The sequence below is a fragment of the Argopecten irradians genome, chromosome 4 (assembly GCF_041381155.1).
Source record: "Argopecten irradians isolate NY chromosome 4, Ai_NY, whole genome shotgun sequence".
NCBI classification, from domain to species: Eukaryota; Metazoa; Mollusca; class Bivalvia; order Pectinida; family Pectinidae; genus Argopecten; species Argopecten irradians.
In genome coordinates, this window is record NC_091137.1 from 17,068,536 (window position 1) to 17,083,461 (window position 14,926).

The window sequence follows — 14,926 nt, forward strand, 5'->3', positions numbered from 1 at the left end:
ACAGTCAGTCGAAACATTCCCGGATCTGGATGTATGAGTCTGCCCCTTTGTTGTGTCAGCAACAACTCGTGAAGAGGTAACTCCCTTGGGTAATCGACTAAAAGTTCGAGAAGCTGTGGATACCATGATTGGCGTGGCCATCTCGGAGCTACTAGAAGGACCACACAATCCTCTTGTGTTACTTTCCGCAGAACCTGAGGAATCAAAACTATTGGAGGGAATGCGTAAGCAAACATTCCTTCCCATGGAACCGACAGTGCATCCACCGCCTATGCTGCCTCCTCTGGAAACGGGCAACAGAAAACTGGTCGATTCTTGTTCTCCTTTGCCTGAACCGTCCGACCCCTGAAAAGTGAATCTGCCAAAACATTCCTTCTCCCCGGAATATGAGCTGCTTTTAACTGAATTTGATTTTCCTCGCACCATAGCAGAATCTCCCATGTCAAGTAACAAAGATCTGGAGAATGAGTTCCACACTGTTTGTTGATATAACTGACTACTGTTGAGTTGTCGCATCGCAGTCTGACAGACCATCCCCTCACCTTGGAATGAAGCCCTTTTAATGCTAGTAGGACGGCTTTCATTTCTAACCAATTGATGTGATGTTTGGCTTCTCAACTGTTCCATAGACCAGACCTCACTCCTTCCTCTAGATGGGCTCCCCAGCCCTGGTTCGACGCATCCGTGACTAGTGTGGTCTCCATCAGTGTGGTCTGTAGGCTCATGCCCTTCAGAAGATTTACCCGAGACTTCCACCATCTTAAAGTTTCCCGCAGTGGCTCCCTCACTGCAATCAAAGTCAGAACCTATTGAGTGGAGTGTCTCCACAGGGCTAACAAGTACAGCTGAATTGGACGCATGCGGAGGCGTCCCATAGGAATCAGAAGTATACATGGTTCCATCTGGCCTAGCAAGCGCAGCACTACCTGTGCTGATACTAACCTTGTCTGCTCTATCTGTCTGACCAGAGTCTGAATAGTCTCCACTTTTTTATAGTTGGCCTGACCACCCCTTCCTTCAAGCAAATGTCTGCTCCTAGATGAGTGATTGTCTGGGTGGGATATAAAACTGACTTCTCCTGATGGATCAGAAGTCCTAGCCTTTCGGCCAATGTCACCGTAGCCTGCAGTGATCTTTGCACTACCTCTGGACTTCGTCCCATTGCAACAAACTGTAGATGTCTGCCGTCCACACAAAACCGAAGAAATCGGCGGAAGGCTGGGTGCACTGGAACATGCAGATATGCGTCCTGAAGGTCGAGAGAGGCGACCCAATCCCCCTCTGCAACGCGTTTATTACTACCTGTAATGTCTCCATCTTGAAATGAACTTTCTCCAAAAACTTATTTAGGATGCGCAGGTTTAAAATAGGCCGAAACTTGCCGTTTGGCTTTTGAACCACAAAAAACGTACTGTAAAACCCGGAACCGACCTCGTCCTCGGGAACATATTCTATAGCACCTTTTTCTAAAAGGTTTTCTTGTACCCTTGTCTGCCTGATCCCTGTATCTGCAGGAATCTTGATGAATTGGAGTTTTAATCCTACCTGGATAGTGCTCCTCACCCACTCGTCGTCCTTAATCTGCACCTACTCTCGACAAAGCTGCTGGATTCTGGCGCCTACTGGCTGGAACAGAATCCTGGAAGCTATGGACGAGACCGAAAAGGATGTGGACCCTGGCCCTTTCCCGGCCTCCGAAAGGATCCTCTGCCCTTTCCCTGGAAAGGTTCCTGCTGAGTGTCTTTGGGTCTCTCCTTCCGTTGCCTATTGAATCCCTGCTGACGCTGTGAACGGGTACTCTGACTCGACTGACGCTGTCTAGGCTCAGACTGTTTACTAACTTTAGTAGGAGGTGCTCCACTCCTAGACTTCTGGTCCTCTCTTTGACGCTTGCCATACTTCAGAGCACTCTGTGTCTCCTTAGCGTCGCGTATGTTCTCTGCGGCCGAGTTCAACACATCGAAATACTTCCCAGCAAATAACTCTGCGTTTGTGGTACATTGTAGGAAGTGATAAAAGACGGCTTTCAGTCGCCTTGTTGACAAAATTTACCTCATTCAGAAAAAGTTTACGACGACCCAGAGCCGAATTCACCATAATGCAAGATGTAACATCAGCCATAGACATAAAGACACTGGCTAGTGCCTGACGGCCAGCTTGCTGTACTGCTACATTACCTGAAGACTTGTCCATGTATGATACAATCATGGTGGCGTATGAAATGGCCCGCAGCAGTACTCTGGCTCCAGAATCATTACGTGTTAAGTCTTTATTTACTTCCCTCAAGAGCTTGGACTTGAGGCACATCTGACCCTGGTGACTGGAGGAACCAACCAATCCTTCCTCAATATAAGAATCCAAGCGAGTGGTTTTCCCAAACTTCTCAAAATCTGTATCTGTAATCAGAAAAGCTTTCTCATCACGGTTTCTGAATGCACTGACCTTACCATACTTAGTACCCTGACGGTCAATGTCCTGCACAATGTCACTAATTTTCCCCTCTAATGGTAACTTTGTGACCTTCTGTTTTTCTGATCCTCCACTCAAGTGTGAGGGTAAATAGGATGTACCCTTGGGAGTGTCCCCCTCCCTATCCTGAGTTGGGATGTTCAGCTCACAACAAACATTTTGTATAAGTTCATCCCACTTAATTGGATCCAAATTCCCTGGAGCTCCCTGAAACACCTGACCTATATTAATAGAGGAGCCTCCACCTAAAGACACGTGAGATATGCTATCATTGTCTTTTACAGGCCTGTCCTGGACAGACTCTCTGTCATTAAATCCTGACCCGGCTGCCATGGACACAGATTCCATATCATCGTCCTCACTCTCCTGACGTTCACATACAAATCTATCAAATCGACCTTCTCTGCTCCGTGACTTATGAATATTATCTACTGAAAACTGATCGTTCTCATTCTCAGACTGCCGAACAGGTGGGGAAGGTCTATGATCTTTGAAAAAATTAGACATTTGAGCAGAAATGTATCGGTCAATCGCCCCACGTGTTGCCTCATCCAGCGAGACACTTACCGTTGATAACGGCGATCCCCGCTCCGATTCCTCACATCCTCCGAAGTCTCATTAGTAGGCTCTTGACCCTTGTTTGGGGGGCTCATCCCACCCTGGGTCCTCGTAATCCCTTTGGGAGGCCGGCCACCACCGGCCGATTTCTCTATCATCTTGTCAAAGATGACCCATTTTTCGCTTATCAATCGTTCACAAACGATGCATGGGAACGCTTTATTACATATTCGGTGTCTAAAACACTCCTCGTGATCGTCCAAGACATTCATAGACTTCGAACATTTCTTACATTCTTTAAATCTGTCCATTTTATCTTCTCTAAATAGCGTAGCAAAAATCTCGTGCTGGTTGTAAATGGCGCCCGAAAGAATACTGGTGCGCATGCGCGAGTACCGGATGTGCTTCCGGTCGGGTGCATTCGATTTGTTTTCGGGCGTGTAGTATTGGTAAACCGGAGGAATTGTCTAATGTTTTACTCATGCAGGTAGGTATGGGGACTGAAGTAAACTAGTGTGGGTTAAATCGTCTTAGATACTGGACAGAGATCGGAGTAGTATTTTGTATTTGTCAAAGTTTACCGGACCTGAAGATGTCATGAAGTGAGTCCAATTTAAAGTGATAAAATTCTCTTTCGTCGTGTGAGCCATTTAATTTTCCGTCAATCTATACGTTGTCATGTATGAAATTGGATCGAAATTGTCATAATCAGTGGTTTCGATTGATGATGTCATTTTCAACAGCAAATGATCTTGACTCTATATAGTTTCCTTCACAAATTAGAGTATCGCATGGGTGTTAAATGTAGTAAATACATTTTGCTAGAACGAATGATGATTTTATAGGAACAGAATGTCGCCATGTATGAATATGTAAGTGGATTCGGTAGATGTTTCCTATGATAATAATGCCAGGGATACCTAATTAGTATATTATTACCTTTCTACATTTTTTACATTATGAATTCTCAGTGGTGGATGGTTGAGAATGATATTGCACGATAATTACCATATCCCGCGTAAAGGTTAAATTAGTTTTTCTTTATTTAGATCTTCAACAAGACTATTTGTTTCGTGATCAGATTCAAAGATGATCAATTATGCTTGTTATTTCCAATGTTTACTTTTATTGGTGAACGACCAAATTAATCAAATTCAAATAGTTGTTGTATCATTTTCAACTACAATAGTGTTCACCTTCACTGGTTTCGTCCATCATAGAATAATCTTTGATGCGATTTAGTTTGGGATCGATTGTTAGCCTTTTAATAACTTTATTTTACAAACAAACAGTTGTTAGGTTGATAACGTTTGTCTCCTGTTTACATAAACCCCAGAAATATATCGCCTTATTAAATGAAGAGTATATGTATGAACGATTTTTTAACAAATACAATTATTTCGTTCCAATTAATCTTTGCATGTCTGTACGTGATTCAATGATTATGAGGTCAAAGCTAGATTCAAAATCTGAAAATATTGTAAAAGAATATCACCTTCATCCCAGCATTTTTAAAGTTTCCCGCAGTGGCTCCCTCACTGCAATCAAAGTCAGAACCTATTGAGTGGAGTGTCTCCACAGGGCTAACAAGTACAGCTGAATTGGACGCATGCGGAGGCGTCCCATAGGAATCAGAAGTATACATGGTTCCATCTGGCCTAGCAAGCGCAGCACTACCTGTGCTGATACTAACCTTGTCTGCTCTATCTGTCTGACCAGAGTCTGAATAGTCTCCACTTTTTTATAGTTGGCCTGACCACCCCTTCCTTCAAGCAAATGTCTGCTCCTAGATGAGTGATTGTCTGGGTGGGATATAAAACTGACTTCTCCTGATGGATCAGAAGTCCTAGCCTTTCGGCCAATGTCACCGTAGCCTGCAGTGATCTTTGCACTACCTCTGGACTTCGTCCCATTGCAACAAACTGTAGATGTCTGCCGTCCACACAAAACCGAAGAAATCGGCGGAAGGCTGGGTGCACTGGAACATGCAGATATGCGTCCTGAAGGTCGAGAGAGGCGACCCAATCCCCCTCTGCAACGCGTTTATTACTACCTGTAATGTCTCCATCTTGAAATGAACTTTCTCCAAAAACTTATTTAGGATGCGCAGGTTTAAAATAGGCCGAAACTTGCCGTTTGGCTTTTGAACCACAAAAAACGTACTGTAAAACCCGGAACCGACCTCGTCCTCGGGAACATATTCTATAGCACCTTTTTCTAAAAGGTTTTCTTGTACCCTTGTCTGCCTGATCCCTGTATCTGCAGGAATCTTGATGAATTGGAGTTTTAATCCTACCTGGATAGTGCTCCTCACCCACTCGTCGTCCTTAATCTGCACCTACTCTCGACAAAGCTGCTGGATTCTGGCGCCTACTGGCTGGAACAGAATCCTGGAAGCTATGGACGAGACCGAAAAGGATGTGGACCCTGGCCCTTTCCCGGCCTCCGAAAGGATCCTCTGCCCTTTCCCTGGAAAGGTTCCTGCTGAGTGTCTTTGGGTCTCTCCTTCCGTTGCCTATTGAATCCCTGCTGACGCTGTGAACGGGTACTCTGACTCGACTGACGCTGTCTAGGCTCAGACTGTTTACTAACTTTAGTAGGAGGTGCTCCACTCCTAGACTTCTGGTCCTCTCTTTGACGCTTGCCATACTTCAGAGCACTCTGTGTCTCCTTAGCGTCGCGTATGTTCTCTGCGGCCGAGTTCAACACATCGAAATACTTCCCAGCAAATAACTCTGCGTTTGTGGTACATTGTAGGAAGTGATAAAAGACGGCTTTCAGTCGCCTTGTTGACAAAATTTACCTCATTCAGAAAAAGTTTACGACGACCCAGAGCCGAATTCACCATAATGCAAGATGTAACATCAGCCATAGACATAAAGACACTGGCTAGTGCCTGACGGCCAGCTTGCTGTACTGCTACATTACCTGAAGACTTGTCCATGTATGATACAATCATGGTGGCGTATGAAATGGCCCGCAGCAGTACTCTGGCTCCAGAATCATTACGTGTTAAGTCTTTATTTACTTCCCTCAAGAGCTTGGACTTGAGGCACATCTGACCCTGGTGACTGGAGGAACCAACCAATCCTTCCTCAATATAAGAATCCAAGCGAGTGGTTTTCCCAAACTTCTCAAAATCTGTATCTGTAATCAGAAAAGCTTTCTCATCACGGTTTCTGAATGCACTGACCTTACCATACTTAGTACCCTGACGGTCAATGTCCTGCACAATGTCACTAATTTTCCCCTCTAATGGTAACTTTGTGACCTTCTGTTTTTCTGATCCTCCACTCAAGTGTGAGGGTAAATAGGATGTACCCTTGGGAGTGTCCCCCTCCCTATCCTGAGTTGGGATGTTCAGCTCACAACAAACATTTTGTATAAGTTCATCCCACTTAATTGGATCCAAATTCCCTGGAGCTCCCTGAAACACCTGACCTATATTAATAGAGGAGCCTCCACCTAAAGACACGTGAGATATGCTATCATTGTCTTTTACAGGCCTGTCCTGGACAGACTCTCTGTCATTAAATCCTGACCCGGCTGCCACGGACACAGATTCCATATCATCGTCCTCACTCTCCTGACGTTCACATACAAATCTATCAAATCGACCTTCTCTGCTCCGTGACTTATGAATATTATCTACTGAAAACTGATCGTTCTCATTCTCAGACTGCCGAACAGGTGGGGAAGGTCTATGATCTTTGAAAAAATTAGACATTTGAGCAGAAATGTATCGGTCAATCGCCCCACGTGTTGCCTCATCCAGCGAGACACTTACCGTTGATAACGGCTATTCCCGCTCCGTAAGACTGGTACTGGGGGGCCTCACACCCTCCGAAGTCTCATTAGTAGGCTCTAGACCCTTGTTTGGGGGGCTCATCCCACCCTGGGTCCTCGTAATCCCTTTGGGAGGCCGGCCACCACCGGCCGATTTCTCAATCATCTTGTCAAAGATGACCCATTTTTCGCTTATCAATCGTTCACAAACGATGCATGGGAACGCTTTATTACATATTCGGTGTCTAAAACACTCCTCGTGATCGTCCAAGACATTCATAGACTTCGAACATTTCTTACATTCTTTAAATCTGTCCATTTTATCTTCTCTAAATAGCGTAGCAAAAATCTCGTGCTGGTTGTAAATGGCGCCCGAAAGAATACTGGTGCGCATGCGCGAGTACCGGATGTGCTTCCGGTCGGGTGCATTCGATTTGTTTTCGGGCGTGTAGTATTGGTAAACCGGAGGAATTGTCTAATGTTTTACTCATGCAGGTAGGTATGGGGACTGAAGTAAACTAGTGTGGGTTAAATCGTCTTAGATACTGGACAGAGATCGGAGTAGTATTTTGTATTTGTCAAAGTTTACCGGACCTGAAGATGTCATGAAGTGAGTCCAATTTAAAGTGATAAAATTCTCTTTCGTCGTGTGAGCCATTTAATTTTCCGTCAATCTATACGTTGTCATGTATGAAATTGGATCGAAATTGTCATAATCAGTGGTTTCGATTGATGATGTCATTTTCAACAGCAAATGATCTTGACTCTATATAGTTTCCTTCACAAATTAGAGTATCGCATGGGTGTTAAATGTAGTAAATACATTTTGCTAGAACGAATGATGATTTTATAGGAACAGAATGTCGCCATGTATGAATATGTAAGTGGATTCGGTAGATGTTTCCTATGATAATAATGCCAGGGATACCTAATTAGTATATTATTACCTTTCTACATTTTTTACATTATGAATTCTCAGTGGTGGATGGTTGAGAATGATATTGCACGATAATTACCATATCCCGCGTAAAGGTTAAATTAGTTTTTCTTTATTTAGATCTTCAACAAGACTATTTGTTTCGTGATCAGATTCAAAGATGATCAATTATGCTTGTTATTTCCAATGTTTACTTTTATTGGTGAACGACCAAATTAATCAAATTCAAATAGTTGTTGTATCATTTTCAACTACAATAGTGTTCACCTTCACTGGTTTCGTCCATCATAGAATAATCTTTGATGCGATTTAGTTTGGGATCGATTGTTAGCCTTTTAATAACTTTATTTTACAAACAAACAGTTGTTAGGTTGATAACGTTTGTCTCCTGTTTACATAAACCCCAGAAATATCTCGCCTTATTAAATGAAGAGTATATGTATGAACGAGTTTTTAACAAATACAATTATTTCGTTCCAATTAATCTTTGCATGTCTGTACGTGATTCAATGATTATGAGGTCAAAGCTAGATTCAAAATCTGAAAATATTGTAAAAGAATATCACCTTCATCCCAGCATTTTTAAATATTCTTTTTTAAATATTTCTTTGCATCGTTTGGTCTTTTTTTATTAAATGTGTTTAAAAGTATGTTTGGAAATCCTTTTATCGTAGTTCCGTTACTTTGTATGTACTTCATGTACCAGCAGTTCTTGGTAGTGTATCAAGAGGTAGGTTTTGGAGATGTTTAATAATCTTAAGTAATTTCAAAAATATTTGCTTTATTACAAGAGATTATATATCACATGAGTATTCTAAAATGTAATTAAAATATATATCATAGTAGTTCTTTGCTCATTTGTATCATCGGTAAACTCATGTTGTATTGTTTATTTTGTGATCATATCATATTTTATTTCGAAACGTTTACGTGAATTTCATAAGAGAGGTTTGATGATTTATTTAGCAAAAATAATAATCAGTATATTTGGCCGAAAAAAGCATTACCACATTCAACAGATTTCGGCATCTCTGAATTATCTGAATTAGTTAGTAATAATCACGGAATCCTTTTTACCTGTGTTGGCTTAATATAACTGTACTGCACATGGTGTGTAAGTTGAGGAGGAACTGTAAATAATTAAGATAGGTCATTACCAATATTTGCGACCTCACATTCACTAATTTGCCTCCTCCCAAGTCAATGTTTTTGGGTCTAAATGAAAAACAACACGTTATCAACCTGTATACTGCTACATGTATATAAATGAATACAGTCTTACATATACGTGCCTTTGTGAATACTTTTCAAGCTCTGACGTTTTTCTCCAACATGCAATTTACATGCGGGTGTACATGTACCTCAGGGCAGAGGCGTAATTCCAATTTGAACAATTTTGAAATCAAAACTTTTCTCATTGATACAGATTTGTTTTAATTTCAATTAAAATATATAAATATTTTGATGCCTCTCTTAAGAACGATATTCTATGACTTTCAGTTTGAAAGATCTGTAAGAGCTAGGATTTTTTAGGAAGTGCCTAAGTATCTACTGAATCATATATATGTATGTATATGTATAAGTAAAAAAAGAATCATGTCCATGTAATGGTTTCCATTAAAGCGCTATGGAAGAAAAAACTGTTTTATAGTTCTGTTTTCTTTTTATGTATATGTTGGTTATATTCAACTGAAACGATCACAGAAAACAAAAACAGAGATACATGGAAGACTTTTCTTAATCAAACGAATTTATTATTATCGTAATACAACAACGAACATTTGGGTACAACCAAAGTCACGTTAAAGCATAGTTCGTTATAGATCTACACACATTGCAGTCAAACTTATAGGAACCTTGACGGAGAATAAAATTATTACGTTGTATTTCTATTTGCTCGAGACTAACACTATATATCCTTACCAACCAAAAAGGAAATTGATGAGATCATAATTTTCCTATTACTCCCGTAGATATAGTGATATGTTTAACATGTATTTTGACGTCGTTCTGAACGACGTTATGACGTACTGTGCATTTTCGTGCGTACGTACGTGCTACCGGAATGAAAAACACCAATTGTTCCATGTTTTTCGCAACAATATTTGTAGTTTTGATTTTAAAATGTTGAATATCCGAAAGAAATTTATATTTCCTAACGTCTTCCTTGACACCGCCTCACGTTTGGCCTTCGGTTGAGAGCTCGCCCTTGTGAGGTAGGCTCTGGGTTCTGTCACCTGGCCGAGACACACGTTACACCCTGCTTAGCGCTCAGTATTAAGGGAGTAGGACGACTGGTTCGCATGTTGTCAGTATAATGTGACTGAGTGGGAATGTGTTGATTATACCCCTGCAAGGATTTCTAGAACAGTTCTAAAACTGCTCCAGAACGGTTCCGGAAAGAGCTCTAGAAGTGTTCTAGAATTATTCTAAAGGAATTATAGAATCGTTTTACAACGTTTTCTAGAACGATGTTCTAGAACTATTCTAGAACAGTGTTCTAGAGTAATGTTCTAGAACAATTCTAGAACTATTCTGGAATTAAGAAACTGGAGCAGTTCTAGAACATTTCTAGAATATTTTCAGAACATTTCTGAAAAAGTCTCATTTAACATTGTAGAACCGTTCTAGAACAGTTGTAGAATTGTTCTAAAACAGGTTGTTAAACTGTTCTAGAACTTTTTAGAGCGTTTCTAGAACTTTCATTAGATAATCTAGAAAGCATGCACTTTCATGAAGGATGTTTGATGAGGAAAAACTTATAACTTGTGACCAGTACCTGGTAAACTTTTTGATGGTAATATTTCGCGATACTAAAGGTAAAATGAGACATAGCGCCTCGTCTGATGTCTGATTGACGCTAGCAAAAACGGTACCTTTAGTCGCCTTTTACGATCATGCAATGGGTATAGCAGGTGCAATTCTAACACCCTACCTGAGACGATGGCAACATTGATGGTTCCCGTTAACAATGGGCAAAGGACACATACTGTCATATTTATTACCTTAATGCTTATACAGTTTCTGGAATGCAACATGGCATTGTATATATGTTAAATCATAACTGTCAGTATTATATGTCCCACTGTTTCAAAACAGATAAGTAGAATTTCTAAAAAAATTCATCCATTTGAGCTGTTTATGGTGAAACGATGATAACCTGAATATAATTTTAAACATAAAAATTTTAGGGTACTCGAGCAGTGCCTTACTTATTCTGTTGCTCAAACGAAAAATTGAAAACTTCAAAAAGTCGTATCTTTTGTCAAATTTGATATTTACGTTCCATTTGTGATAAAATGATATTGGATACAGCCACGTGTGATATGTCGTTAAAAAGGCAATTTTATGTGGTATTTTTAATCATAAGAAAAATGTGATTTAAGTGTTTTTACTATGACTTATGCCAGGTAAAAGGCCCCAGAGGCTTTAAATTTACCAGTGTTAATGTAGGGGGTGCTGTAGTCCTAATAATGGTCCAATCGGGTTTTAAGTATTATAGACATATGTGTATTAATGCAATTAATTAATGTAAATTCAAAAATCAAAAAATTATCGTGGTCGGATTTTCAGTCTATATGCAACACCTCCTTTAAAGAGGCACACGGCTGTTTTGTAATTTAATTTTAACAATCTCGCATTGAGTGATTGTATTCTATCTTACAAAGCAACAGTTTTTCGGCGTCGCCATATATTTCTTCATGTAGGAAATACCTTTCTATTAATTATTTCAGTTTTTTTATCTTGATGTGCAATAAAATAGTGTGGGTTAAATCAGCAGTAAATACATTTTGCTAGAACGAATGATGATTTTATAGGAACAGAATGTCGCCATGTATGAATATGTAAGTGGATTCGGTAGATGTTTCCTATGATAATAATGCCAGAGATACCTAATTAGTATATCATTACCTTTCTACATTTTTTACATTATGAATTCGCAGTGGTGGATGGTTGAGAATGATATTGAACGATAATTACCATATTCCGCGTAAAGGTTAAATTAGTTTTTCTTTATTTAGATCTTCAACAAGACTATTTGTTTCGTGATCAGATTCAAAGATGATCAATTATGCTTGTTATTTCCAATGTTTACTTTTATTGGTGAACGACCAAATTAATCAAATTCAAATAGTTGTTGTATCATTTTCAACTACAATAGTGTTCACCTTCACTGGTTTCGTCCATCATAGAATAATCTTTGATGCGATTTAGTTTGGGTTCGATTGTTAGCCTTTTAATAACTTTACTTTACAAACAAACAGTTGTTAGGTTGATAACGTTTGTCTCCTGTTTACATAAACCCCAGAAATATCTCGCCTTATTAAATGAAGAGTATATGTATGAACGAGTTTTTAACAAATACAATTATTTCGTTCCAATTAATCTTTGCAAGTCGGTACGTGATTCAATGATAATGAGGTCAAAGCTAGATTCAAAATCTGAAGATATTGTAAAAGAATATCACCTTCATTCCCAGCATTTTTAAATATTCTTGTAATTTTCTTTGCATCGTTTGGTCTTTTTTTTATTAAATGTGTTTAAAAGTATGTTTGGAAATCCTTTTATCGTAGTTCCGTTACTTTGTATGTACTTCATGTACCAGCAGTTCTTGGTAGTGTATCAAGAGGTAGGTTTTGGAGATGTTTAATAATCTTAAGTAATTTCAAAAATATTTGCTTTATTACAAGAGATTATATATCACATTACATGAGTATTCTAAAATGTAATTAAAATATATATCATAGTAGTTCTTTGCTCATTTGTATCATCGGTAAACTCATGTTGTATTGTTTATTTTGTGATCATATCATATTTTATTTCGAAACGTTTACGTGAATTTCATAAGAGAGGTTTAATGATTTATTTAGCAAAAATAATAATCAGTATATTTGGCCGAAAAAAAGCATTACCACATTCAACAGATTTCGGCATCTCTGAATTATCTGAATTAGTTAGTCATTATCACGGAATCCTTTTTACCTGTGTTGGCTTAATATAACTGTACTGCACATGGTGTGTAAGTTGAGGAGGAACTGGAAATAATTAAGATAGGTCATTACCAATATTTGCGACCTCACATTCACTAATTTGCCTCCTCCCCAGTCAATGTTTTTGGGTCTAAATGAAAAACAACACGTTATCAACCTGTATACTGCTACATGTATATAAATGAATACAGTCTTACATATACGTGCCTTTGTGAATACTTTTCAAGCTCTGACGTTTTTCTCCAACATGCAATTTACATGCGGGTGTACATGTACCTCGGGGCAGAGGCGTAATCCCAATTTGAACAATTTTGAAATCAAAACTTTTCTCATTGATACAGATTTGTTTTAATTTCAATTAAAATATATAAATATGTTGATGCCTCTCTTAAGAACGATATTCTATGACTTTCAGTTTGAAAGATCTGTAAGAGCTAGGATTTTTTAGGAAGTGCCTAAGTATCTACTGAATCATATATAATATATATATATATATATGTATATGTATAAGTAAAAAAAGAACCATGTCCATGTGATGGTTTCCATATACATAAAAAGAAAACACAACTAAAAAACAGTTTTTCCTCCCTAGCGCTTTCTCGGCTCATGCCGGTCTTCAGGGGTTTGAATGCCTGAAGACCGGCATGAGCCGAGAAAGCGCTAGGGAAGAAAAAACTGTTTTATAGTTGTGTTTTCTTTTTATGTACATGTATATGTATATATAGGTCAAAGTGCAGAATCAAAAAATAGGCATGTCACATCGACACTTGTATGAAATATCAGAAAGACAGATACGCGTGCTTCAAAACGTGGAATAATTGGTTATATTCAACTGAAACGATCACAGAAAACAAAAACAGAGATACATGGAAGACTTTTCTTAATCAAACGAATTTATTATTATCGTAATACAACAACGAACATTTGGGTACAACCAAAGTCACGTTAAAGCATAGTTCGTTATAGATCTACACACATTGCAGTCAAACTTATAGGAACCTTGACGGAGAATAAAATTATTACGTTGTATTTCTATTTGCTCGAGACTAACACTATATATCCTTACCAACCAAAAAGTAAATTGATGAGATCATAATTTTCCTATTACTCCCGTAGATATGGTGATATGTTTAACATGTATTTTGACGTCGTTCTGAACGACGTTATGACGTACTGACGTAATGTGCATTTTCGTGCGTACGTACGTGCTACCGGAATGAAAAACACCAATTGTTCCATGTTTTTCGCAACAATATTTGTAGTTTTGATTTTTAAATGTTGAATATCCGAATGATGGAATATATTGTTTAAAAAGATTGTACTGGTGATTTTATGTTTATATCCATGGACATTTTTTTCACTGCGAATGACGTCCAGAGTTCTTCAGACGTCGGAGGTACTTATAACGTCACAAGATAAGCCCAACTGACGGGGGCAGTGGGGAATTTAATTTGGTAATAACGATTACAGTATACATTACACCTTGGCTTAAAAATAGCAGAAAACGAAAATCTAGGCATTAAATTGCCTTCTTGGGAATTTATGTTCCTATAACTTTCCCAGGATTGCAGACAAGTTAATCATAACGCGCTAACACGCGTTATTCAATCCTGGGGGAAGTATAGGACCATAAATCCCCAAAGAAGGCAACTTAATGCTTAAATAACCACGTATTCGTTGTAAGCGTGATCATAATCAATATGTTTTACTGTATAATTAAAGCTGAAATGTTTATCGATCTCGAATCACGAAAAAGCATCAATGTTATACCCCTGGAATGGCAAAGATTGTTGCTTATGGTCGTCCTCTTTGATTTATTTATGCAGACCTGCCTCAGGATTTCATACACAGAGGTGAATTGAAGTTCCCAAGGATTTCAAACTAGAAATAAATTTTAAAAAAGTCCCGAAATGTCAGTCTAACATCTATCTGTATCATCTATATAGGCCACAAAAAAAATATATATAATGATATGTGTAATCATATATCCGATGTTCATAGTTTAAAGTACATTGTGCCCTTCACTCAAACATACGTATTATTTCAAATTTAATTTGATATGATATTGATACTAGGATAAATAATGTTTTTAATATAATATTCTTATAACTCCACACTGGAGAAGCCAAAGTTTTTCTATAATATTTTAAGTTTTACATTTTTGATTCGGACTACAGTTAAGGAA

At 38.7% G+C, this 14,926-nt stretch overlaps 2 protein-coding genes across 2 annotated transcripts; both read right to left on the reverse strand.

Annotated features, from left to right (window-relative positions):
* Positions 1–1,920: 1,920 nt before the first annotated feature.
* On the reverse strand, positions 1,921–2,976 carry LOC138322131 (uncharacterized). The gene has a single exon (XM_069266186.1). The coding sequence runs from the start codon at positions 2,974–2,976 to the stop codon at positions 1,921–1,923; it is 1,056 nt and encodes a 351-aa protein (XP_069122287.1).
* Positions 2,977–5,698: 2,722 nt separating this feature from the next.
* Positions 5,699–6,754, reverse strand: LOC138322132 (uncharacterized). Its single transcript, XM_069266187.1, has one exon. The coding sequence runs from the start codon at positions 6,752–6,754 to the stop codon at positions 5,699–5,701; it is 1,056 nt and encodes a 351-aa protein (XP_069122288.1).
* Between the last annotated feature and the right edge of the window lie 8,172 nt (positions 6,755–14,926).